This window comes from Filicampus tigris, chromosome 4, assembly GCF_054856515.1.
Source record: "Filicampus tigris isolate MCC_2025a chromosome 4, RoL_Ftig_1.0, whole genome shotgun sequence".
Classification (NCBI taxonomy): domain Eukaryota; kingdom Metazoa; phylum Chordata; class Actinopteri; order Syngnathiformes; family Syngnathidae; genus Filicampus; species Filicampus tigris.
The window spans coordinates 1,298,297-1,325,547 of record NC_141220.1 but is presented as its reverse complement, the minus strand read 5'-3'; the positions used below and the strand labels follow the sequence as shown (position 1 = coordinate 1,325,547).

General features: G+C 42.2%; 1 protein-coding gene across 2 annotated transcripts; it reads left to right on the top strand.

Moving 5' to 3' along the window:
* The first annotated feature begins 1,508 nt into the window (after nucleotides 1-1,508).
* On the top strand, nucleotides 1,509-14,528 carry coq9 (coenzyme Q9 homolog (S. cerevisiae)). Of its 2 annotated transcripts, none has more exons than XM_086027423.1 (9): nucleotides 1,509-1,603; nucleotides 4,387-4,579; nucleotides 4,755-4,890; nucleotides 7,728-7,870; nucleotides 7,950-8,034; nucleotides 8,152-8,256; nucleotides 12,100-12,255; nucleotides 13,248-13,301; nucleotides 13,471-14,528. In XM_086027423.1, exons 1-9 carry the CDS (start codon nucleotides 1,546-1,548, stop codon nucleotides 13,504-13,506), a joined length of 966 nt encoding a protein of 321 aa, XP_085883549.1. In that variant the 5' UTR covers nucleotides 1,509-1,545; the 3' UTR covers nucleotides 13,507-14,528. The 2 variants fall into 2 exon arrangements, with proteins under 2 accessions (XP_085883549.1, XP_085883548.1); XM_086027422.1 differs by lacking the exon at nucleotides 1,509-1,603 and adding an exon at nucleotides 3,072-3,163.
* Nucleotides 14,529-27,251: the final 12,723 nt, after the last annotated feature.

Sequence of the window (27,251 nt, the reverse complement as noted above, 5' to 3'; positions counted from 1 at the left end):
TACTGTTTTAATTTACTGTAACTGTGTTGCTAACAATAATACAGATAGCTCTTGGACCATTCAAAAGTTCCCTTCCCTATCAATGATTTTTATGTCAGTTTAATAGTTATCCAATTTCCTTTATGCGAACTCCATCGATGTATGCATAAGGGCCTCGAAAGCAAGCCTTCTTCCCAGCCCGCCTTGCCTGCTCGATCAGAGGCCACTGGTGCTGACGTGCCTCCAGATCTTCTCGTGGCATCATCTCTGCAAAGCTAATTCCCTCCTCTTTGCAGACCGGTGACTCCTTGGTTCTCCTCCAGACTTCTTCTTTCACATGTCTATGTGAAAATAGGATGAAAACTTGTCTGGTGCAGGTTTTTTCTCTCTTTCCAAGCCTGTGCACCACATCCACAGCATTCTCCATCTTTGGTCCAAAATCCGGAACAATCTTCAATAAAAGGTGAATGATGATTTCTCTAATATTTTCATCTCTCCTCTCCTTAACACCTTTCACCCAGAGACACCATCTCATCGCTCAAAATGTTTCACTTTTTCTTGAAGCTCATCATTTTGTTTCACCAAGCGTTCATTGATCTTTTCCATTTCCAGCATTTTCTTTTTAGCTCCTTCTAACTCCTCTGACTTAAATTGAACTGTCTTTGTCAAGTTAGCAATCATAGCTGTATTCTGTCTGTTTTGTTCTCGAATATCATCATGCTGTGTCTCCATCGCGGTCACACGCTTGGTCAGTTCCATTATTGCGTCAAAAATGGCATTGTTGGAAACTTGACCATCATCCTTATTCTCCTTTGGTTTAGATTTCGTGTCTATTGTCTTACTTGGAGTTGAGGGAGAAGGGTCGTCGTTACGACCACTTTTTGTCTCTCTAGTCACCTCCATCGCAGAGTAGTTGTGTTCATAAACCTCTAGTGATTTTTGCGGCGTTTTGGAGGTCGGAGGCACCGGAGGCTGAAGTTTTGGAGATTTAATACACGTACTAGTGTTCATCTTCTCAATTTGGGTGGAGTCCAATGATTTTTGACAGCAAACGTTACGGTCCAAAACGGGCCTAATCAAAGCTTAACCTACTCGTCCGCCATCTTGGTGCCTTTTGCAGTAGTAGTAGTAACTATTTAGTAAGTACATGTTTTTGTAACCCTGACATTGAGACTTTGGGGACATTTATTTTGTGTCTTTACACCAAATAGCCTTTTCGGAATTGCATATGTGAGAAGGATCATGAATCAGCCCAATACGGAGACATTAATGTGTCACTGTCAAGTACAGGCAGGCAAGGCAACAACTGATTAATGAGCTGATGGGTCAGAAAGTGGCTTTCAATACTAATGACATTTTGCAGGGAAGCTCCAGTGAACAGTAAATACAGTAATATTTTTATTTGTATTTTGGGACAGAATAGGGCGGATAGGAGGATGTGATGGGATAGGATTATCCAGACCCACACTCCATTTCAGACGGTGGCGGTAACGCTCCACAAGTTGTCTTATAAGAAGACGAAAAGAAGAAGAAAAGGAAGAAGAAGAAAAACAGAAAAAAACAGACATGGCGGCGCTGCTGAGGGCGATACGTGCAGGAAGGGCATTTCGGGGGCTGTGTAGCGGTAACTATGCTATGTTCATCGTATGCATGATTAAAACGGAACTCTTCAGAAGTAATTAATATGCCGTGCGTTATTTTCTTGCGGAGTCCGAATTTGACGCTAACCAACTAGGCCGAGTCACTTTAGCTGATAGTGAAGGACAGAATTAGCTACCCTGAACGTTGTTGTGCTCAAAAATTTACATACCCTGACAGAATTTATAAGATGTGGACCATTCTTTTAAGCATTTCAATTTTTACCCCTTCCATTTTTATAGACTGTATATATACCGTGTATGTTTGGAAATAACATAACAGATACTCATATAAAATTAGATGGGGGTAGAAATTGAAAGGTTGTAGGAAATTACATTTCTTGGGGTGATCATTGATGAAAACGATAACTGGAAGCCACATATTGGACATGTTCCATCTAAAATAGCAAAACATATTGCCATGATTAACAAGGCCAAGGACTGGCTAGATTATAAATCACTCCACACTCTCTACTGTTCCCTAGTTTTGCCGTATTTCCAATATTGTGCTGGGGTTTGGGGAAAAAATACAAGAAGTCATTACAGTCATTGATCATTTAAGAATAAAGAGCCATAAGGACCATTGATAAAGTAGGACGCATGGAACACACCAATTCACTCTTTGCAAAATCAAATCGATTGAAATGTACACATTGTATTATATAAAGCAGCACAACTAATATATAAAGTAAAACACAACAAACTACCGGAAAAAATTCAAAATCTATTTCAGAATAGTGATAGGAATTATGATTTAAGGTAGACATGTCCAGCTCCAGTGTTCAAGGGCCGCTTTCCTGTCTGTTTACCATCTGTCCCTGCTGCAACACACCTGATTCAAATGATCAGCTCAACAGCAATCTCTGAAGAAGCTTGATAACGATCATGATCTTTTGAATCAGTTGTGTTGCAGCAGGGATATGTGGAAATCACGCAGGACACTGGCCTTTTAGGACAGAGTTTGGACATCCCATTTGGACATTTAAGGGGTTAACACAATTTTAAAGTGTTAAACATACACTAGTTGTGTGTATGTTTAACACTTTAAAAGTTTTTGTTTGTCAATTTGTGGTGTGAATTAAAAAAAGAAAACACTAGTGAGACAGACAGACAAAACACATTTATTTTATTTTGCAATATTATTCAAAATAAACAGAGACATTTGCGAATAGAACAATCAAATTAAAAGAAAGAAACTGCGCAAAAAAAAAAATGGCCCCCATTTAGTCATCAATCTTATTTCCCCAAATTGACAATATTTCACAAACCCTGCCAAAGTATGTAAACGCATAAGCACAACAACACTTGTTAAAAGTATTTGAAATCAGGTTGTGGACGGGATTTAAAATCATTGCGTTATTTTAGTCTTGCAGACTGAAACACACCTGTTAGTCTGCTAACTATATTCCATGTGCTGTGGGATTTTTTTTTAATGTGTAATTTACAGGATTTCCCCCAGAAAACTTGCTAAGCCTGGTGGTAGAGAAGCTGCCTGGCTTCATAATACTTCACTTGCACATCTCCTCTGTGCATGTGTGAGAATCGGGGTGAGAAAAAGAGAGGCTACAATAAACACCATTGCAAAGCATTGTAAACCTCTGTTCATTTGTCACAATTTCCCAACAGAAAAAGAGCCAGACGATCAAAAAAGATTAAAGACTAAAATTGTACATTTCTTGAACACATTTATTCTCATTCACATTTATTTTGTGAAACACACACAGGCTAAGTACAGTAAGCAAGCTACTGGACAGCAAAACTAATGAGAGACATGACATGTGATCAGCCCGACAGAAATAAATCACGTCACTGTCACTTTTTAAATCGAGAAACGTTTCCACATTTCAATATTATTGTGGCATGTCACATTGCCGATTGATTCGCTGAATGTTACGCTGCCTCAGATCACTTCACTCAGTCATGTGAGCAAAATAACACACGTATTCAGCCTATTTGTCTTTTGCTGGGACTGTCAGGCTGAGCAAATGACCACGAATGTCCTACCCGTGTCATCCTTATATGCTGGCGTTGCACACATCGAGCAAAATGTCAGTAAAAAAGTAATTAAACTTAAATGTCATGTGCCAGCAGAGGGCAGTCCATGTAAGGAATATCAAATGACAAAGATTTAAAAAAAAAAAACAAAAAAAAAACTTTCCATTGGTTGAAATGGTCCAAATCACAGCTTTGTACACAGCTTCACACAATAGTTCTAAAGCAAAAGTTGTTAGCCAAGGAGAGTCCCTTATCCATAAGGCAAAGTACGACCCGAAGATCTGCAAGTGGTCGATAGATATATCATTTTAGTCAGTATACTGTGATTACGTGATTTATTGGTAGGCCTGTCCCGATAACAAATTTTCCGGCTGATATATTTACCCAGAAACAATCACGATAAATGACAGTATATTTGTCTGTGGTTGTTTTTTCAAATGCCACTGACATACTGATAATGTTCGCGCAAAAATAATAAAAGTAAATCTGTTTTAGGTGCAAATATCTTTCAATTCTCAAGGATATGGAACATTTGCACTGAAATGTACAAATTAAACATATCTTGGATGATTTTTTTTTTTTTAAACGTAAATGCGAAACATTCAGGCTGCAAATTTCTCTAGCAAAGCCTGACAGCCCGCCAGGCCTAAAAAGAACTGGGGGAAACCCTGATTTATAAGTGCAAGTGTGTCATTTTGTTGTACAATTTGGCAAATATTGTGGTCAGGTCTCCAAATAAATCCCTTGTAGTCAATAACAGCCTTGCTTCTTGCAGTAGTGGCAGCACCAACATCAAAACCTCAGCATGTCGGTCTCAAAAGGGACTTGCACTGTGCTCATCTAAGGCTTCAGGATGAATCTAAATCGAACAACTACACACACTCTGCTGGTCATGACCCAGCAACAGCCACACCAGGAGACTCAGCAACTAACCCAGTAGCAGATGAGTCCACCAGACCCAGACCCAGGTCAGTACTGCAAAAGCAAGTAATGTAAAATGTTTATGCAAAAACACCTTGCAGAATGTCTGTGGATTTAAGTTAAAACTATTGTTAAAATTACTATTATTATTGTTACATAATTTTGCTTATGTTTATGCTGTTTTGCTGAGTTAAATTGAATGTTTCCCTGTTTGTGTGCAAGTTACCAGGATCAAGGTGGAGAGCAAGATGAAGAGTATGAAACAGAGGAGCAGCTTCAAGCTAAAGTCCTAAACGCTGCTTTGGAATTTGTCCCCCAGCACGGCTGGACCATGGAGGCCATTGCGGCTGGTGCTGAGGTGAGACGCAATCAACTGACAAATGCGGATGTCTTTTAACTTTCAACAGCTCGGATTTAATCCCTGATTTCAAAGGGTCATGATTTGGAGCGGAATGTTTATTTTTTTACTGCTTGGAAAAGTCAGAATAAGTCGGAATATTTTCACTGGTCAATGACAAGTGTACAGTGAGCCTTTGGAACATGAATGGTTCGCTGGCCTAACCAAAGTGAATGAATGTGACTTTACCACAAAATATGATTTTCAATGATCATTCATTTTAAAAACCCACTACAGGAATCCCTCGATTTACAAACGAGTTCCGTTCCAACACTGGCGATGTAACCCGAATTTCCACGTATGTCGGATTTCACCGTTAGTCAAAATTTACGAAAAAAAAAAAAAAAAGTGTAAAAAAACGAAAATACATTAAAAAAAAAAAAGTGTAAAAAAACGAAAATACATTAAAAAAAAAAAGAAAAAAAGATGCTGTACTCACCATTACTGCTGAGAGGTTGATAGAGAAGAAGGAGAAGGATGAAAAAGGCAAAGATACTGCCTTCTTTGTATACAGGAAGTGCATGTATGCATAAGTGCGGTATTTGGAGTGCAACTCACTGCAAATACACAAGCAGAGGTAAACAAGCTCAGAGACGCAGCACTAAAGCACACTTTTGGAGCGAGGAGGAAACGGAGTGCTTTATTCCTGTGGTGAGTGACATGAATATCAAGTGTTTTATTGACAGAAAGTAACAAGCGGAAATGACATCCTTTGAGTCGTGACGCACAGCACACAGTGGGTTATTCTAATGCTGGCTGGAGCAACTCTGTCCGCTCATTCATGTAAACGTGATATTCACAATGTTTCCGAAATCTGAATTTTGACCTTAAACGGAATATTGACTGCATGTAAACGTAGTCACTATGGTGCTCGGGACAAAATGGCGTCAAAGTCGAAACGTCGTAGGTCTCATACGTTGTAATTCAAGGACGTCCTGTATTCATTTCAACAATATGCAAAACATATGCTCTATCACATCAACGTAATTATTTTTATGTAATCGTAGGTTAAGTAATCTCTAATTATATTACATAGGGCGTGCCTCGCCTAAAGGAGGCCTCCATGTTTTGCTGCCATATTTGTGCTACGGATACTCGTAGGAGACAAAGTGAGCGAACATAGTTCTTAACATCATGACTACTGCATGTGCAACAAATACAATGCACTTACTTCATGACTTGAGGGAATACTACAAGTCGTTTGTGATGACATTTTGCTTGCATCTCTGCTGAAGAAACTGTTAGTAGGCTTGCGGCGTGTAGTCTCTCGGAGGCACCGTAGTGCGTGTGCGTTAAAATGCACACGCTTCCTTCTTAGGTCATTGCAATCTATTATTTAAAGTCAACCCTTATGGAAACTACCTATCCTCACAAGAGTCGCAGGGGTGCTGGAGCCTATCCTAGTGGTTCTCGGGCAACAGGCGGGGTACACCCTGAACTCAGTGCCAGACAATCGCAGTTAACCAATTAAGGCCGGGAGCGCATAACCGCGTTTCTACCACTAGAACTGGGCGGCGCTGTTGCGTCTTTCTCCCCTTCAAGCCGGGTGAGCGTATACTTTTTTTCTTTTTTTTTAAGATATATGTTTTTAGACAATGACAATATCAACATCAACACCTTTGTAACAGAATAGAGGATGGCAATTACCACTCGATTTTTTAAAATAAAAAATAGTGGCTTCTCTTGCACTGACACTTTACGCAATATTTATCAGAATACCTTGTTTCAACTAGTGGGCCTGCCGGGAACATATTCTTGAAAAAAATATGTGTGTGTTAAAGAGTAAGGAACAAAAATAAATAATTGTATTGGTGTTATCTTCGTTCCTTGTGCAGTTGTTTTTCAAGAACGCAAGACCTCTGCCGCACACCATGCGAAATGAAGAACAAGAAAATATATTGGATAAATACAGTACATAAAAATTCAATACAAAAGTTTCAGACACTGTTAATTTTTTTTAACAACAACAACATTCAACAAATATTAACACATCACATGCGGTATCTGTAGTGGCAGAGTAAAATTATGTCTTTTATTTCCTTCCTAAGGTCCTCTTTCACCTGGTTCTACAAGGTGGGAATAGTTGTTGGGAAATTGACATTTTGTACTGCATGTCTAGTCTGCACTTGGGTTAAGAGTGAAGTAATGATCACAGGAAATACCTGTATTCACAGTATCATTATTATCATCGTTATTGTTGACAGTGTTTTACAAATTTTGTAAAATAAATGTTACTGATTTGAATATCTCTCTCTATGCGAGGCAGATCAAATGTTCTTTCTTTGCATAATAAAATGTACAATTAGCCTTTTATTATTCATGCTTTTTAAATATTTTTGTTTGTTGGTTACCCATGAGATTTTACTCATGTAAAATAGGTACCTTGGTGCAACAAAGCAATACTCTCCTAAATAAAAACCCAAGTTAATAAATAAGTCTTACATGCTGCATATAGACTGCCATGTTAGATCAACGTATAGAGATTTCAAGCAAGCTGTCAAGAAAAGCCAGGCGGCCCACCAGGCTTGTAAAGCCCTGGGGGGAAACCCTGCTTGTCGTGTGTGTGTGTGCGTGTGAAATCTCATGTGCAGTTTTGATTGGCTGTTACATCTGTGACGTTGCGGTGGCGTGCTCGGGCCGCACAACCAGTAGCCGAACTCCGCGCACTTGGGCGGCAGTTCATTGGGATTTGGCCACATGGCTTTGTGTGCGGCGGGCTTATAAAGATTTGGCAAGATTCATAATTTATCATGTTCAACTAGACTGCGTGTACCGGTGTGTGTGTGTGTTGGTGCTAGACATTAGGTCTGTCATCTGCTTCCACTGGTATGTTCCACAATGGAGCTGGAGACCTGGTCCTACACTTCATCGCTCAGTGTAATTCACAACTGGTAGAGACGCTTGCTGAACAACAAAAGCAAGTCCAATTGGGCCAAGCAGAGTAAGTCAAGCGCACTAACACTTCTATAATACGGTTGAAATGTAAACTGTTGGGGAAATATTTGATGACTGTCTTGCAGACCAAAGAAAACCGCTGACTTTCTAAGAGATGCCGTAGAGACTAGACTGAGGATGCACATCCCCTACATAGAAACATGGCCGCAGGTAAAGTGCGCATGATGACGTGCCAGAGAATATAATTGGCATCGGGCCAGGCCGCCTTGCTCGTTATCAGATTTTGGGACCAAATCTAGGTTCTTGACTTTGCTGCTCTGTCCTTAGGCAATGAGCATTCTGCTCCTGCCTTACAACATCCCAAAAAGTCTGGAGCACCTTGCCACCCTTGTGGATGACATCTGGTACTATGCCGGAGACAGATCTACAGATGTGAGTGGCCCTGATTTCACGCATCCTTTTCTACCTGTACATTCCACCTTGCTCCCCCGTTTTTACGTCTTTACGATTTTAACACTTTACACCGATATAAGCGGCTGGATCGGATCGAGCAATATTTTTGCATTTTATGCTCATTTTGTGATGAGCTGCAATGTATTTCATTCACCGATGGATCAATGACATTATTGATTGGTTCTGCAAAACAAGACTCATTATTTCCCACTAAAACAGGCGTGTCAAAGTCCGGTCCTCGGGGGCTGCCCTCCTGCATGTCTTAGAGGTTTCCTCTTGCAACTCACCTGATTTAAACGATCGGGATCAGGCCCCTGCAGAGCTTGCTGATGAGCTGATCATTTGGAACAGGTGTGTTCAGCAGGGAGAGATGGAAAACAGGCAAGACAGCGGCCCTGGGGGACCGGAGTTCAACACCTGCGCACTAAAGCATTTATCTTTGGCAGGCCGCCGCAGATGAATTTGGGCCACTATGAAAAGATTTTGGCGCTAGCCGTCTGTATGTAACTGTTGCATTACCGATAGCATTCATTGCTGCACGAAAATCGGCTCTGCTGCTTGTGTGGTCCTTTTGTCAACCTGCTAATGCACATATGTCAAAGTCAAGGCCCGTAGGCCACATCGGCCCACGAGAAGGTTTTCTACGGCCCCTGGGATTATATTTCTTTATTATTAGATCCGGCCCGCAGCCCGCAGCAAGCCGGTGTGGGTAGCAGAAGTGATTGGGTCCTTCGTGCCTGCTGATGACGTCACGCTTTAAAATATATTGTAGCGTCTTCTAAGAACACAGACGTAGTTTAAATATCACGTTTTTATTAGTCCAACCGGCTACTGTGGGGCCCAGCCGACGCCAATACAGTACGACAACCGTTCCGTCAAAAAGAGCAACGGCTCTCCTGTTCGTCCTCCGCTACTCTCGCTCGCATGCCCTCCCGTCCAGCCGCACGATGCATTCCTTAACCTTGGAAACAAAACAACTTGGCAAGACACAAATTCGACCACAACACAGATAACCCAATTCGTTACACTATTTCTGTAAAATATTTCTTTGCATCTATGTTTGCCACCCCTTGGCTGTTCTACGTGCCACTTTTCGTGGATTTCAAAATCGGATTGTGGTGAAAAGTTATTTGGAGTAAAACACACTTTATTAGAAATACTTCATGTTAGAAATCTCACGTTGTTTTATTATTAGTAATTGTTGGCATTTGATAAATTCATTGAGTTTCGACATATCGCTGAGATGTCCCACATTGTGAGCAGGCATTGAACGCTATTCAAGCGGTCAGTGTTGATAGTGAGTGACTTTTTTTTTCTCTTTCCTCCTTCAACACAGCTCGTAGTTTGTTTGTGCCAGCAAACTCAGTAGTTGCAGATTGCCCGTGTTTCACCACGTTTGTTGTTGTGTGTAAATGTTAAAAGGTCAGTTTAATAATTTAAGTTTGTGTCAGATAACTGCTGTACATAATAGCCTAGTTCTCGTGAGTGATGTCACGTCGATGAATACTAGTTAGTAATTTCGGCTAGTGTGCTAACTATTCTAGTGATAAAACGTGTGAATGTGTATTGTATGTATTGTATGGCTGTTTAATTTCTTAATACAGTGAATTGTAATGTTTAGGAATATTGTTAACAAATGGATATGCATTGGATGCTAGGTTATTCTTTGTGTGTGTTGTTGCAGACCACAATAAATAGACATGTCAAGTGGAATACAGGCCTGTGTTTTCTGACAGGAGCACCCACAATTCATACCTTGCCACTCTAAAATAGCAGCTGGCAAAAAAATAGCACCAATCAAATGATGCTCTCCGTTTTACTTCACATTATGTACAGTTCATACAATCTTGCAGCCCGAGTCAACCAGAAAATTGTTTCCAGCTTGGCAAGAGAAACGCAAACGAAAGTGACGTACGAGCTGCCTCACAAAAGTAGCTGTAATGTACTTTTTAAAATTTTTTATTTAGTAACTCCGAAGATAAAAACACAACAGCCAGGGGGGGTGATAAACATAGAGGCAAAGAAATATATTACAGATATATAAAGCGTGACATCATCAGCAGGCGTGAAGGACCCGATCCAATCATTTAAAACATTTAAAGACAAAGACATTTAAAAAAAAAATTCAATGAACATTCTATCAGTCTGGCCCTCGGCTTGTCGCAAAATTTTTTATTTGGCCCTCCGTCCATTTGACTTTGACACCCCTGTGCTAATGAATACCAGTACCCGGGGGTTTTCATGGCTTAAATTGAGGCCGAGGTGGTACCATCTTGAACATGCGCCGTGACGTGCATGAATTCTGTAAATTCAACTGACTCACTTACTTTTGCAGGGAATATTCTTTAAGTTAAGAGTTTCAATAAGAATGACTATTATCATGTGAAAGCATTTATTTCTTAAAACTAGATCCACAAATTTTAAAGTGTAACTGCAAAGAGCCACATTATACATATGGGCGCACATAAACTGCCCCATCCCTTCCCCTCACTCCCTAGCTCTCATATTTTGACAAACTCCCCTTCTTTGTATGCCTTTTTAGCTTATGACAAGCCCTTTATCATCACATAAATGTAATTGTCAATAAAAACCTTTGACACTTGTGAAATGCTTATAATCTCAAGATAAACGATAGTATCATTTGGTTGTATTTTTTTATTTTTTTTTAATGCCACACATACTGAAGATGTAGGAGCAAAAATAAAGTGCGTCCTTTTTAAATGTAACTATCTTTCAGGATTTTTCAAGGATATGGAACATTTGCATTGAAATGTACAAACCTAATTCTAATGAAGTTAGGGACCTTGTGTTGAACAAAAGGCAGAATAGAATGATTTGCAAATCATGTTCAACCTATATTTGATTGAATACACTACAATGACAACTCTGTTTAGCAAATAAAGTTCCCAAAAAGATGGTAAAGGGTCATGTTTACTACTGTGTTACATCACCTTTTGTTTGAACAACATTCAATAAGCGTTTGGGAAATGACGACACTAATCTCACAGATCTCAGAATGTTTTAAAGCAGAAGTCAATCCCAACATATTTTTTTCAAGAATCTGTTCCCAGCTGGCCCACTAGTTGAAACACGGCATTCTGATTAATTTTGCCTTTGTGGAATATAAATTAAGCAGCAAAATGCACTTGTTTTTAGCCATCTCTGGGGGCGGCCATTTTGTCTTCTGTCGACTGAAAATGACATCACAACTGCTCACAACGACCAATCACGGCTGACCTGTGTTCTGAATCTGAGCCGCGTTTGGTCGTTGTGATTTCATTTTCAGTTGACAGAAGACAAAATGGCAGCCCCCAGAGATGTCTAAGAACGAGTGGATTACCACTTTTTCCACAAACTCAATATTAATCAGAATGCCCTGTTTCAACTAGTGGGATGCATAGAACATATTCTTGAAAAAAAAATGTTTGAGTTGACTTCCTCTTTAAATGCTCTGGATAAAATAAGATGCAGACCTATTTTGTTATGAATACTTTATTATATTTTTGGGTACATTTTGATGAACGGCTCAGATTCAGAAAACAGGTCAGCCGTGATTGGCCGTTGTGATGTCATTTTCAGTCGACAGAAGACAAAATGGCCGCCCACAGAGATGGCTAAAAATGAGTGCATTTTGCTGCTTAACTTACATTCCACAAACGTAAAATTAATCAGAATGCCATGTTTCAACTAGTGGGCCTGCTGGAACATATTCTTGGAAAAAATATGTTTGGATTGACTTCTGCTTTAAATAGTTGAGTGACAGTAATGTTTGTTTTGAGACTGTGTGCCAATTTCTGTTGTCTCCCATTTCGATCTGTATAGATGAATTGGTACAGTAAAAGAGCAGCACTGACCGGCATCTACAACACCACTGAGCTCGTGATGCTTCAGGATTCCTCCCCAGACTTCCAGGACACTTGGAACTTCCTTGACAACCGCATTCAGGATATAGTCAGCATGGCCTCTTCTGCCAAACAGGTATACAGTACAGTACCTACTGTATATACGATGCCTGGCGTTCACGCCAAAAAGTTTCATCTTTGTCTCACTAGAGCAGTGAGTTGCTGTTCTCATGATCTGAGATCATGGCAAACTCCCAGCGGGCTGAACTTGGGCCTTTTACTAAATGAGTGGCTTCAATCTGGCCACTCCCCCATACAGGCCTGATGTGATGGCGCTACGGTGCCTCCAGGCAGCAGAAAGTTTTCTGTACCCTTCCCCAGATTTGTGCCTTGAGACAAACCTTTCTTGGAGGTCAACAGACAATTCCTTTGACTTCATGCTTGGTTTGTGCTCTGACATGCGCTTCATCATCACCTGTGGGGCCTTATATAAATGGTTGAAAATAGTCTTTGCCGAAATATGTAAATAGAGGTCAATTTTCTATTAAAAGTTTGTACATAACCCAAATTGTTCTATGGTGTTTCTTGTCTTCTCTATCAAAAGGCCAGCACTTAGAACTTTCTTTGGTTCCATGGTGGCTTGGTTCCATGGTGGCTTATTAAACAGTTGGACTAAATAAAAAAACAACTTTGGAAATACTTCAGATGAATGCACAGGCAGGTGCTTAAGTCACTGCCATTGACGAATTTATTTGTCTTTTCACAGTCCAGCCATTCAATCCCAGGAATTTATTTATATTTTTTTTTTCAAATGTTTTCAAACGTTAAAGAGGGTCTGAAAATGCCTGGGAGGGAATGAGTTAATCAACAAAAAACAGTCACAGTTGTGCATAGGATGCCTTGTGCGGTGATGCACACTACTCATCAAGAAAAATAAACATACATACGTACGTACGTACGTACGTACGTATATATGTGTATATATGTACGTATATATATTGATAAAGGTTTTTTTTCATAGAGTCAGCCATATGATATGCAAGGAGCTAAGTGGAGAGAAAACCATAATGGAACCGTCTGTTCATGCACATATAAATTGTAACTAGTGTGTTGCCGTTGGTTCTTCAGGTGCAGTCAACGGGTGAAGCAGTGGTACAAGGACTCATGGGAGCTGCTGTAACTGTAAGTCTTCTCAGATGTTTACCATTTGTATAAAACACCCACACACAAAGTACAACAGCAATCCGTTTTTAAGTCAGTTTAAAGACGGGGTTTTCACAGACTGTAATTGCAATGATGTATGTGCATGAAGTGAACAATGAAAATGTTCTTGTTTTACTTGTGCCTGCAGCTGAAGAATCTGACCGGATTAAACCAGAGACGATGATGCAAAACAACAAAACAGATGACAACCAACTTGTTTTAGCATGAGATGGAAATTATATATTCAAATATTGTATTTATTTGACATGGCCTGGGGGGTCTGTGCATTTCTTGGCCATTTGCAGGGCAAGAACTTTTGTTTTCGCCAATAATAACTCTCCTGTTCTGACCATTTGTCTTCAATGACACAAACAGTCTATATAAAATTCTTTATAAAAATATGCTCTGTGAGTCTCCACTAGTCTAAACATGACATTCTGATCAATATTGCGTTTGTGGATTATGAGTTAAGCAGCAAAATCCACCTGATTTTATCCATCTCACGGGGGAGGCCATTTTGCCACTTGCTGTTGACTGAATATCACATAACAGTTGCTCAGGTAACAACCAATCATGGCTTACCTTCAGCAAACAGGTGAGAACATCTCAAATGTCACTGTGTTCGTCTACTATATTATATATTTAACTGAAATTGCTGATCCGAACAACCAATGATTTATAAAAGAAAATCTTGGAAAATTATCAGGGGTGCCCAAACTTTTTCATACCGACTGTATGTTTGTTGACAATGACGATATCGATGGCTTTGTGACAGAAGAGAGAATGGTAATTACCACTCTATTTAAAAGAAAAAAAAAAAAGTTTTTTTTTTTTGTTTTGTTTTTTTGCACTGACACTTTTTTAGATTTTTGATTGGAATAAGAAACTCAGGCCTGTGTGAAAGCCACATCTTCTGTTTCTATCTGCTACAGGGGCTGAGATATCAAAGATTTTGTAGGTGTTGAATATGTGGGCACACAGAGACTTAGGTTTCAGAGTGTGATTCTAGAGTCGCCCTTAGATTTTTGAAAGATGTTTTGCCAGGCACTAGGCCTTAATGGGTTAATCAGAATGCTGTGTTCTGACTAGTGGAGGTACATACACATTATTATAAAGAACATTTTTGGGTTGACTTCCACTTTAAGATGGTTTTATGTTTGTCATATGCAGTGTTGGGGGTAAGGCGTTACAAAAGTACGCAGTACAGTAATGCATTACATTTTGGCAGTAACTTGTTACTCCGATTTTTTTTTTGTAATATTACTACAGTTACTGAGACTGGTAACGCGTTACAAATTTCAGGACCATAATACATATGTTGACATCATTTAGCAAGTAGGGCAGTTCATAACATCACTTGATCATGTGTTACTGCTACCAGCAATGCTCAAAAAGTTCTTGTCGCACTTGGAGCTTCACGCAACAACCTAAGTACGCGAGTCAACTCTCTGGCAAGCAATTCAATTGTCTTTACACCATTGACAACAATTAAGAGGGCTGAGAAGTTATTGTTTTGACAATAATCACTGTCACGGTTTCATAAAATCATAGACACAAAATACAAGCAGGAACAAACCTAAGTAAAACGAAGCGAATAAACTGCATAAAAATAAGTCACTGTGCTTTTTAGATATGATTTAATGAACTTAGTGCCATCAATTGCCATATGTAAAACGTAGTGATTCTGATAGGCTGTTTGCAATCAAAATGCAAATCATCTGCCGGAGACAAATGACGTCACGCTACGGCACCATCAATCGGACAAACTACAATAGACGCCATTATTAGAGTCTGATGCGCTCGTTTTTCATTTACCCCTTTTTTTTTTCCAAATCACCTCGAAACTTTGTCTCCATGTAGTAAAAGAAAAAATAAATGACAATGAAAAAGGAAAAAACTTTTAGTCAGGTCAGTTTTGACTTGATCAATACATATTTTTGCTTTTAGTACACATGCCCTGTCTGTGTGTTTCTTTCTATCTATCTATATAACTATCTAACTCAATTATATGTTATGCATGGCAAATGGACTGTCACTTGTATAGCGCTTTTCTACCTTTGGTACTCAAAGCGCTTCACACTGTACCTCATCTACCTCCTGATTGACGCAGCATCAGGAGCAACTGGGGGTTCAGTATCTTGCTCAGGGATACTTCAACATAGTCACAATGGCCGGGGATTGAACCCACAACCTGCCGGTTGGGAAAGGACCACTCTACCACTGAGCCATGCCGCCCCGAGTGTGTAAATTAATTTGAGAATAATGATCATTTCATTTGTGGTTTACAGTCTGTGATTATTTATTTACTGGACAAAATATCAGTTCCAATATCCATCCATCCATTATCGATACCGCTTATCCTCACAAGGGTCGCGGGGCGTGCTGGAGCCTATCCCAGCTGTCTTTGGGCAGTAGGCGGGGGACACCCTGAATTGGTTGCCAGCCAATCGCAGGGCACACAAAGACAAACATCCGCACTCACAATCACGCCTAGGGGCAATTTAGAGAGTCCAGTCAACTTACCATGCACGTTTTTGGAAAGTGGGAGGAAAGAGTACCCGGGAGTACCCGGAGAAAACCCACGCAGGCACGGGGAGAACATGCAAACCCCACACAGGGAGGCTGGGGCCGGGATCGAACCCACGACCTCTGAACTGTGAGGCGGACGTGCTAACCAGTCGACCACCGTGCCGCCTCAGTTCCAATATTTATATTTAAAAAATAAATCTTATTGATACAAATATTGATCGAAGGTAGTGATGTCCCACCACACCATCGAGTGGAAACATTTATTATAGACCACACTATATAGTTAAATATGCTCATAAGTTAACTACCAGCTAGAGTATGGCAGCAAATTTCGCATTTTCCTTTTAAGGTCTTGAAATCATTACTAAACAAATTAATCCCAGATTTTTGAAAAAGTAACTTAAACTTGAGTAACGCATTACTCTACAAATACAGTAATATTGTAAAGAAACATTACTTTCACATGCAAGTAACTAGTAATATGTAATGAATTACATTTTGGAAGTAACATGCCCAACACTGGTCATATGTTATTCAAGTTGTTGACTGTTGTCAGGTTGAAAATATTGGATAAGATGAAGTGGATGATCATTACCAAGTCTTTGAGCACTTTATTACACTTTCCCTGCTTTATTAGCCTGCTTGACAAGTCCCCTGCCTTACAACATTTCACTCTGTCAATCAGCAGCCCAATAAGAGTAAAACTGGCCCCGGGTTTGTTTTTTGGTTGACAAAGTCTGGTCTTTTTTGCATTAATCTCTATTGATCTCGACACTGAACAAAAATATAAATGCAACATTGTTGTTTTTTGCTTTTTTTTCATGAGCTAAACTCAGAGATCTATTCAAAGAAGTGGCATATGAAGACGCTGTTTGGATTGCATTATTATTGCATGTGTGGATTAGGCTGACCACAGTAAAAGGCCAATCCAAAACGTGCAGTATTCTGTATTGGAAGGCGGAAGGTCCGGTCAGTATCTGGTGTGAACACCATTTGCCCCACAGAGTGCAACAATTTGGTGCTAAAGTAACTTTCACCCTTACCAAGGAAATGTAGTAAGTGTAGAAAATCATTTTGTAGCAAGAACTTGGACTGTAAAAAAAAAAAAAAAAAAGTAATTTGTGGCTGTAGAAAATACATTTCTAGTTGTAGCCCAAACCACTTATTGGTGTATAAAATAATTTTGCAGTAGAAGCAAAAAAAAATAACTTGGGCTTGTGGAGGAAAAAACAATGTGTTGCTTGTAGTCTTAGAAAATACAAGGAGTCACAAGTGCTCTTGCTGTACGGACGTGTGACTTTTGCACCAAACATGTCGCTAAAACAGACTTGTACTTGGACACATTTTAATGATATTTAATGCGTCCCGCAATTTGACTCACTGTCCCGCATGTCTGATCGGTAGGCACCAATTTTCAAACGTGCGTCTAAAATCTTTTTGATTAAACGCCTGTGTGCTGAGAGCAGACTACACACAGTAGATGCTATTATGGAGGAGGGTCTTGGGCTGTGTGTGTGTGTGTGTGTGTGTCGGGGTGTGCGTGCGTGTGCGTGTGCGTGGTTGTAGGGTGTTCAGGCTGCGTGCGAGACTGAGAGGCAGGAGTATGCTGTAAATCAAACAGCCGGACGCACATGCAGGCAAATAGTTGTTGTTAAAGATACGCCTACCAAAAACAAGCATTTTAGCGACGCGTTCCAAAAATTTGTGATGAATTAATGAAAATGGAGGACTCTAAGGGAACTAAGAAGACTACAAAGAAAATGAAATGCAATTACAACAAGGTCTGGGAACTCATTGCCCGTGGGTGGAGCCAGATAAAGTCAGATAAAGCATTCTGTGAACTTTGTGGCTGCTGTTGCTGTTATGGAGAAAACCTAGTGGACACGTTTGTTTACAACTGAATTGATTGTACTTACAGTATTGTTATCTCCTAACTATTTTTGATATACTTCTTATTTTATTTTCGTTTTATGCTGTGGCTGTTTAATTTGTAAATTGAATTGCAGTAGTTGTAGTAGCCTGTCTTTGTTTGGATTGTCTTTGTTACTGTAGTAAATTGTTACTACTATGGGTGGGCCTGGGTGTGCACAGGCCCACACGGATTGACAGACTGCCCACCAGTAAGATTAATGAAAAAAAAAAAAAAAAATTAAATATTTTGTGTTTCATTTTTTTATTGTATTGAATATTAAGAATGGTATAATTGTGGTTGTCTAAGGAGGATCTGAACTTCATATTATTCAGTTTGTCATTTTATTTGAATATACGATGTGTCGGGATAGGAGGATTGTGCTCAGTGAGAGAAATATTCAGGCCCACCCTGATATTTCCAGGCCCACCCATTAATCACCCCGAGGTCTCACCAGTGCGACGGCCATCTTGGGCAGGGACATTAGCTAGATTGGGGATACAAACCCCGAGGTCTCCCCAGTGCGGCGGCCATCTTGGACAGGGCCATTAGCTAGACTGGGGATAATTACCCTGAGGCCTCCCCGTTGCGGCGGCCATCTTGGACAGGGACATTAGCTAGACTGGGGATACTAACCCCAAGGTCTCCCCAGTGCAGCGGCCATCTTGGGCAGGGACATTAGCTAGACTGGGGATACTCGCCCCGAGGTTTCCCCAGTGCGGCGGCCATCTTGGACAGGGACATTAGCTAGACTGGGGATACTCACCCTGAGGTCTCCCTAGTGCGATGGCCATCTTGGGCAGGGACATCAGCCAGACTGGGGACATTCACCCCGAGGTCTCCCCTGCCAGTGCGGCGGCCATCTTGAACAGGAACATTAGCCAGACTAAGGATACTCACACCGAGGTCTCCCCAGTGCGGCAGCCATCTTGGGCTGTGACCCCTAGTGACCCAAATGACCCTAAAAAGAACCGAAAGTGACCCAAATAACCCGCAAATGAACAGGAAGTGACCCAAATGACCCGGAAATTAACCGGAAGTAACCCAAATGACCCGGAAGAGACCCAAATGACCCCGGGAGTGACCCAGAAGTGACCCACGTGACCCGAAAGTTACCCCAAATGACCCAGAAGTGACCACGAAGTGACTCCCAAGTACCCGTCACATTCAGTAATGGCACATTCAACATTTGCACCATTCCAATTTCAAATTGACAACATTCAGCTCATTCAACTCACATTCTCACATTACGGGTGACATGGCTCAGTGGTAGAGTGGTCGTTTCCCAACCAGAGGTTGTGGGTTCGATCCCCAGCCATTCCATCCTTGTTTGCCTTCTTTTTTCCTGACTTCCTCCTTTTATTTTTTCCTTACTTCCTCTTTTCTTTCTTCCCTTCTGATTTGTTTATGTCCTCCTCATTCCTGGCTATTCTATATCATTAGAGGTCATTCAATTACATTCAGTAGCATTTCAACGCATTCCAAAATTTTTCATAGCGGTCATTCAAATTCATTCAGGATCATTCAACTTCATTCCACTTAATTCTACTTCATTTCAATTCAATCCTTTTCATTCAATTTCATTCAACTTCATTCCACTTAATTCAGAATTGTTCTACTTCATTCAGTATCATTCGACTTAATTCAGTATCATTCAACTTAATTCAGAATCATTCAACTTCATTCAACTCCATTCATCTACATTCAACTTCATTCCAATGCATTCCTTAGTTTTCATTCATTTCCTTCGCCTTCACATGCAATTTCTCCAGAAATTGCATTCTCTAGTTGTGTGAAGGCGAATAACATAAGTTATTCCTATACTTTATTATTATTATCATTAATCTTATTCCTCCCCATTTTTTGGCGTTCCGCTACTTCCACATAATTCATCCGATTCACCCCGTTCAAACTTTAAACTATTCCAAATATTCATGCCATTGGGGCTGTTTTCACCCCTAACATTCACGGTTCCCCCAAAATTCAACTTTTTTCACCCCCAAAAAAACCCATTCATTTCCAATGGCACAATTCAAAGTGTAACTACTTCCACATACTTCCTCCGATTCACCCCGTTCAAATTTCAAATAATCCCAAAAATTCATAAAATCATAATTTGTATTGTTTTGCGCCTACCATTTAGGGTTACCCCAATATTTCCCGTCTTTCACTCCAAAAAAATCCCATTCATTCTTAAGATAAGATAAGATAAGATAAGAATGCCTTTATTGATCCCACAGTGGGGAAATTTTCATTGTTACAGTAGCAAAGATATAGGTCACACAGGGGCGGCGGCATAATGTGGCCATTAATGTATAACATTGACGGCAAACATTTAGAATCAAACCTATGTAGATATACGCAGTAACATGTGTATACACACATGTGTATACACACCAACCTACATCTACATAAAAATATGAGGAACACTCATTTCGGCCTGTACATAGTACAGAGGAAAAAATACTCTAAGTGACAGTGCTGCAGTGCTGTAGTGAAATGTAAGGAACAGCATTGGATAAAAATAAAACTAGACTTACAGTAGTGGGGAATGTTGAGTATTGCACGGTATTACAGTAGTGGGGAATATTGGGTATTGCACGATATGAGCTCAGGTGCAGGACTGCACAATTGCACTAATGACCGCCAGTTTGTAGAGACTACACAATGTTCTTGTTAAAGAGTCTGACAGCAGCAGGCAAGAAGGAACGGCGGAATCTCTCCTTTGCACAGCGAGGGTGTAACAGTCTGTCACTGAAGGTGCTGTGGAGTGCTGTTAGGGTGCCCTGGAGGGGGTGGTCCGGGTTGCCCAGCATTGATGACAGCTTGGCCAACATCCTCCTGTCCCCCACCGAGTCCACAGAGTCCAGGGAGCAGCCCAGGACAGAGGACCAGTTGACCAGTTTGTCCAGCCGCTTCTTGTCCCGGGCCGAGACGCCGCCTGCCCAGGTGACCACTCCCTGGAAGATGACCGATGCAACCACCGAGTCATAAAAGTTCCTGAGGAGTGTCCCCTGAACCCCAAAAGACCTCAGTCTCCTGAGTAGGAAGAGTCTGCTCTGACTCTTCCTATAGAGGGTGTCTGAGTTGTCGCACCAGTCCAGTTTATTGTTCAGATGAACACCCAGGTACTTGTAAGTTGAGACTCTCTCAACATCTGTTCCCCGGATATTCACTGGTGCAGGTGAAGAGTGTTGGCGCCTACCGAAATCCACCACCATTTCTTTGGATTTCCCCGCATTGATCAGGAGGCGGTTCTGCTGGCACCAGTCCACAAAACCCTGAGTAAGTTCTCTGTACTCCCGATCATCTCCGCCTGTGATGAGGCCGACAATCGCAGAGTCGTCAGAGAACTTCTGCAGGTGACAGGTAGGGGTGTTGTAGTTGAAGTCCGAGGTGTAGAGGGTGAACAGGAAGGGAGCCAAGACAGTTCCCTGTGGGGCCCCCGTGCTGCAGAGGAGCACGTCAGACACACAGTCCTCTGTCCTCACATACTGTGGCCGGTTTGTGAGGTAGTCCTGGATCCATGTGGTGAGGTGGTGCGCCACCCCCGCCCGCTCCAGCTTGTCTCCCAGTAGGGTGGGCTGGATGGTGTTGAAAGCACTGGAGAAATCAAAGAACATGATCCTCACAGTGCTCCCCGCCTTCTCCAGGTGGGAGAGTGAAGTGTGGAGGAGGTAGATGATGGCATCATCCACACTGATGCCAGGCTGGTATGCGAACTGGAGTGGGTCCATTGAGGAGCTCACCAGGGGGCGCAGGTGGACAAGGACCAGTCTCTCCAGGGTCTTCATCAGGTGAGACGTCAGCGCCACTGGTCTGAAGCTGTTGAGCTCCTTCGGGTGGGGGGTCTTTGGCACCGGGACCAGGCAGGATGTTTTCCATAGCTGGGGGACCCTGCCCAGCTTCAGGCTCAGGTTGAACATGTGCTGGACAATTCCACACAGTTGGTCTGCGCAGGATTTGAGGAGCTGGGGGCTGATGCCATCTGGACCCGCTGCCTTCCTCGCCTTCATCTTCTTCAGCTGGTTCCTCACCTGAGATGTTGTGAAGGCCAAGGCTGGACAGGAAGGAGTGGTGGCTATCTGGTGTAGCTGGGAGCTGGAGACTGTGGAGAAAAGAGGGGAGGGGGTGACACGCCCAGCAGGAGGAGTAGGTGGAGACTGTAGCAGGAGAGACTGAGTGGGGGCAGGCATCTGATCGAACCTATTGAAAAAGAGATTCAGCTCATTTGCCCACTGCAGATCCCCCCCAGTCCGGGTCTTGGGTTGTCCGTGGCCTGAGATGGTCTTCAGGCCCCTCCAGACTCCCCTGGCGTTATTCTGCAGCAGCTGCTCCTCCATCCTCTTCCTGTAGGACCTTTTCCCCTCTCTGATCCTCCTCCTCAGCTGGCGCTGCACAGTCCTCCGCTCCTCTATGTTGCCTGACGCAAAAGCCCTCCTCTTCTCCTTCAGGAGAGCTTTTATGTCTGGTGTGATCCAGGGTTTGTTGTTGGAGAAACACCTTACTGTCCTGGTGGGTATGGTGTTCTCCATGCAGAAATTTATATAGTCTGTAACAGTGTCCGTTTGACTACTAATGTCTTCCCCGTGAGCATCGCTGAATACTTCCCACACAGTTGTGCTGAAGCAGTCCTTTAAGGCCTCCTCGGCCTCTCCAGACCATCTCTGAACCGTGCGGGTCACAGCTGGCTGCCTGCGGACCAGAGGTTTGTACACAGACTGGAGAGCCACCAGGTTGTGATCAGCTTTGCCCAGCGGGATTACACCATCTATCGTTCACAAACACAGCCAGCCCTCCTCGTTTCCTCTTTCCACTCTCCAGCGTCCTGTCCGCGCGTATGATTTGGAAGCCGTCCAATTCTACGACCGCGTTCGGCGTTAGCGTTGTTAGCCACGACTCCGTGAATAGCATCAGGCTAGCCTCCCGGAAGTCCCTCTCGTGCCGGGTAAGCGCCGCTAGCTCGTCCATCTTGTTGGGGAGCGATCTAACATTCCCCATGATAACAGACGGGAGGACGGGATGGTATCGTCTCCTCCTTTCCCGGCGTTTAACCCCCGCACGAGATCCCCGTCTCTTCCTCCTCAGCTCACGGGGGATATCGGGTCTCGCCCCGGGAGCCGGCGCATGGTTAGCATGGAGTGCTAACAGCTGATTCCGGCTGTAAACAATGGGGGCTCGGCTCCGAGCCAAGTCGCTGGACACGATCGCGCAAAAAATAGCCATCAGCAGCAGCAAGAATACCGCAGTTTGGGTGTCCATTGCTAGGCAAGTTACGACTATCAATTATACGAAAAAGGTATGAGGTAGAGTAATATTAAAGAACAAAAACACACGAAAAGGCTCACCGATGAGCCGGAGCTACTGTAGCGGGCTGCCACTCGCGCGGCGCCGGAAGTCGAATGGCACATTCAACATTTCACATTTACACCATTCCAGTTTCCAAAAATTCAAGTCATTCAACTCATGAAGCTTTTCAACCTTTTTGTTTTCCCCCCTAACATTTACGGTTCCCCCAAAATTCAACCTTTTTCACCACAAAAAAAAAACATTCATTTCCAATGGCACATTCAAACATCGACGACTTCAACATACTTCATCCGATTCACCCCATTCAAATTTCAAATAATTCCAAAAATTCATGCCATCACAACTTGTATTTTTTTCACCCTTAACATTTAGGGTTCCCCCAATATTTCCTGTCTTTTACCCCAAAAAATCACATTCATTCTTAATGGCACATTCAACATTTCACATTTACACCATTTCAGTTTCCTTGTACGTGCTTGTATGTGTGAATTGTATAAAACACACTAAGTAGCATTTCCTTATGGATTATGGTTTATACAAGTCACATGCTCGACATCGATATGCAGTAAAGTGATGTTTCACAATCTATACCATCCTTCCCTCCTGAAGAGACGTGAGAAGGCTCACGACTCATAAGGCCCTGATAAACCAAAAAGACGCTGGCCAACAGTGACAGGCGCTTACCCCCTGTGGCGTCCGGCCGGCTGTCGGCACGTCACGCTGGAGGAATACACAGCAAACGACAGACAGCGATGCTGACCATTTAAGTACCTTATGCGCATGCATAACATGTAATACCCTTCCATACCATCGGAGGCGGTAGTCACCATTTCTCATGGTCAGCTCTATTCTTCGCTCACGATGAACTCCCACGCGAAGTAAACCATCACGTTCTTGACACGGTATTGTGAAATACTTACATTGTCAACCCTCGCTCTTGTACTTGTAAGATGATTAGAGGCGTGCTCACTGTTTTTCCGCATTTGTCACTGCACGTTGGTGCTCCACGCGCTGATTTGCTAGCTAACAGCCAATCAGAGTGACCAAATGTCACGACTGGCGACGCCAATTCAACATACGTAAACGCCCCCATGACGCTTACAGACGGGTTACGACACTACGACGGTGGCCACTACACCAATCAGACGGCGCTTAAAGACGCAACGATGCTTAACGACCTCCGACATCGGTTTGGTGTATCAGGGCCTTTAATTGCTCCCCATGTAAACAAGCCTTATGGAAGGATGGGGTCACCTTCCTTACTACATATGATTCGACATTTCCTATTACCCCGTTACTTTCCCAAAAAGTCCACTCACTATTTTGCATGTCTGCCAGTAATGTGTCGTCGAGTGGTGTGTTATCTGGTATTTGGTCTACTGAAAGTGTGCCATAAATGCCAACAGTTGCTCCTTTTGTGTGTGTGCGCGTGTGTGTGTATTATGAAAAGTGCTTCCCGTTTCTTTAACGCACTACTCTATAGTCTATCTTCTATTGTCCCAATCATCATTCCCACTAGTCCAGCAATTTGAGGGTGGCAAGCATCATGATTCTCCGATCAATGCGAACCATCACTCCTATCCCTAATCACAATTTGGTTAACAAAATGGGTACCATTATCATTGTATGTTTTTTAGAAATACCATATCTGTGGATGATATCCCTGCAAAGTGCTTTTGTCACCGTCAACGCGTCTGGATGTTTGGTAGGGAATAGCTCTATCCATTTGGAAAATGCATCTACGATGACCAAACTATATATATATATATATATATATATATATATATATATATATATATAAATTCTCCTCTTTATTCAATTAAAAGAAAATCATGAATAATTTGTAATGGTAATGTAGTACGTGGCCTCAAGTGACCTTGTGAATTGTGTCTCGCACATGTCAAGCATGCCCTACAGACATTCTTGGAATAAGAATCAAAGCCATAAGTCGTTCAACATGGACCTAACAAGATCATTCAACATAGCAGCCCATTTGTATAGATTTCTAGGTAAATAGGTCCGCTGTTTGGTCATACACAGATCTCTGTCTTATTTACCTATTTGTTTTTTTCCCTTCAAAGTTCTTGATCAGCTTCAGGACTGTGGCGTTTCATGTCATTTAATATACCGTTTTGTAAATTTGTACGTCTTTCACTGCTAACACATGCGTTGGTACTGTAGCAGCGTCTCTAGCTGTCTTAATTGCAAATGCGTTCCCATGGGACACACTCTGTGCCTGATGTGTGCGTTGCACACATGCAGACGGCTAGAGTGTGTGTGCCAGTTGTATCTAAAAGTTTTGAAAGGAGTCCTGCATGTATAACTGGCTTGCCCGTTGATGCTACCATGCATCTATTCTTCCAATACCATGCAAAGGTTATTGTGGCAAACGCGAAAACTGGAGTTATTTCTGACAACTCATGCACTGTAAAAAAAAAGCAGTTCTGTGTATAAAAAATATGGAAACTCGTTGCCTCAGAAATAATAAATCAAAGTGCTTCACACAGTGTACCTCATTTACCTCCTGATGACACAGAATCAGGAGCAGCTGGGGGATCAGTATCTTGCACAAGGATACTTCAACATGGTTACAATGGCCGGGGATCAAACCCACAACTTCCAGGTTGGGAAAAAACAACTCTGCCACTGAGCCATGCCGCCACAGTGCTAATCTATTATCTATATTATAAAATGTTTAATATTCCATAAGTACCCTGCGATTGGCTGGCAACCAGTTCAGGGTGGACACCGCCTACTGCCCGAAGACCGCTGGGATAGGCTCCAGCACGCCCGCGACCCTTGTGATGATGAAGCGGTTTGGATAAAGAACGGATGGATGGATTTTATATTTAAAAACTGTTATGCCAACAAGGATATTAGTTATTGTATGCAATAAATGTTTTTGTAAAGGAAAACAGTAAAAATGTGAAATGTGAAACCCACAAGCTAATAAGCTAATAAAGCTAACAAACCTAATCATGAATAACCTAACACATGAATCATGACATACATTATTATTACATTTTTGGGTCATGGCTTAAATTATGTTTTCGGTCTCAGCTGTCACGTCACGGGAGGGAGCCAAGCGTGGTAATATTGCTCGCTTTGTCAGTTCTGTTGTCTAAAACGGCGACCGATCGCCACCAAAATGCAAATACACATTGCTACTCTTGTCCACTTCAACCTGTGAAAGTATAAAAGTGTTCTGCACAATAGTTTGGATTTATTGACATAAAAGGTGATCTCATCATGATCAACTCCACAAAATCAAAAATACCGATTGCTCCTTCGCTTTCACAAGCTGAAGCATGAATAGCTTACTTATTAGCTCCTTACTCTGCGTCCAGCCTGCGTCAATCTTCATGTCACGGGGTTGCCTCCCAAGCAGTCGCCAAGACACCGCTTGCAGCTGCCAGAGAGTGAGTTAACACTAAAACGGCCAGGGGTTTTACAACTTTTTTTGCAACAACTATTGAACGACAAATCTGGATGATATTTGACAAACAACTCTGCTGGCTACAAGTAGATGACTTTAATTTGTAAATTGGCCATTCCCTGCCAAAATAGCAGGTGATATGGCGGGTGACATCGTCAAATGTAAAGCATAAGTAGTCAAATGACCGCCTTCTGGGGATTCGAAGAAGGGCAAAAGCTCGTTTGATCTTGATTTTCAGTATAAGTACAGTCCGTGAAAGCGGGGCCTCGCGATCCTTCCGACTTTTTCGGGTTGAAGCAGTAGGTCTCAGAAAAGTTACCAAAGGGGCAACTGACTTGTGGCGGCCAAATGTTCATAGCAGTGTCACATTTTGATCCTTCGATATCGGTCAGAATCCCGCCTAGACACGATATCATCTATCGTAGCGCCGTGGCCTTCTGGTTGGCCATGGATAGCTGCGGGGGCTGCCCACGTTTGACCCCCATGGCACACAGACCGTTTCGCAATCAGGCCGGAGTGTGCTCGGCTGAAGATCACATCCTCTCCAACCTTGCCACCGCATGTTTGTGGTTGAGCCTGGTGCTAAATGACTTGCAGATGACCTGATTCTGGCACAGGGTTTCGTGCGTAGCACAGCAGTTCTATCACTGCAATCTATTGAAGGTCAGCCCTCGATCCAAGCTTTTGTCGGTCGGACCCCGGGGAGCAAGAACCTACCAGGGCGGTAGTGAGGTGGGCAGCTGAG

What these genes read in the sequence shown, in the direction of transcription:
- coq9 (XM_086027423.1), top strand. Translation starts at nt 1,546, where the DNA reads ATGGCGGCGCTGCTGAGGGCGATACGTGCAGGAAGGGCATTTCGGGGG. An exon ending in TCCACCAGACCCAGACCCAG is followed by an intron (nt 4,580 to 4,754) that starts GTCAGTACTGCA and finishes TTTGTGTGCAAG; the next exon opens with TTACCAGGATCAAGGTGGAG. An exon ending in TCATGGGAGCTGCTGTAACT is followed by an intron (nt 13,302 to 13,470) that starts GTAAGTCTTCTC and finishes TTGTGCCTGCAG; the next exon opens with CTGAAGAATCTGACCGGATT.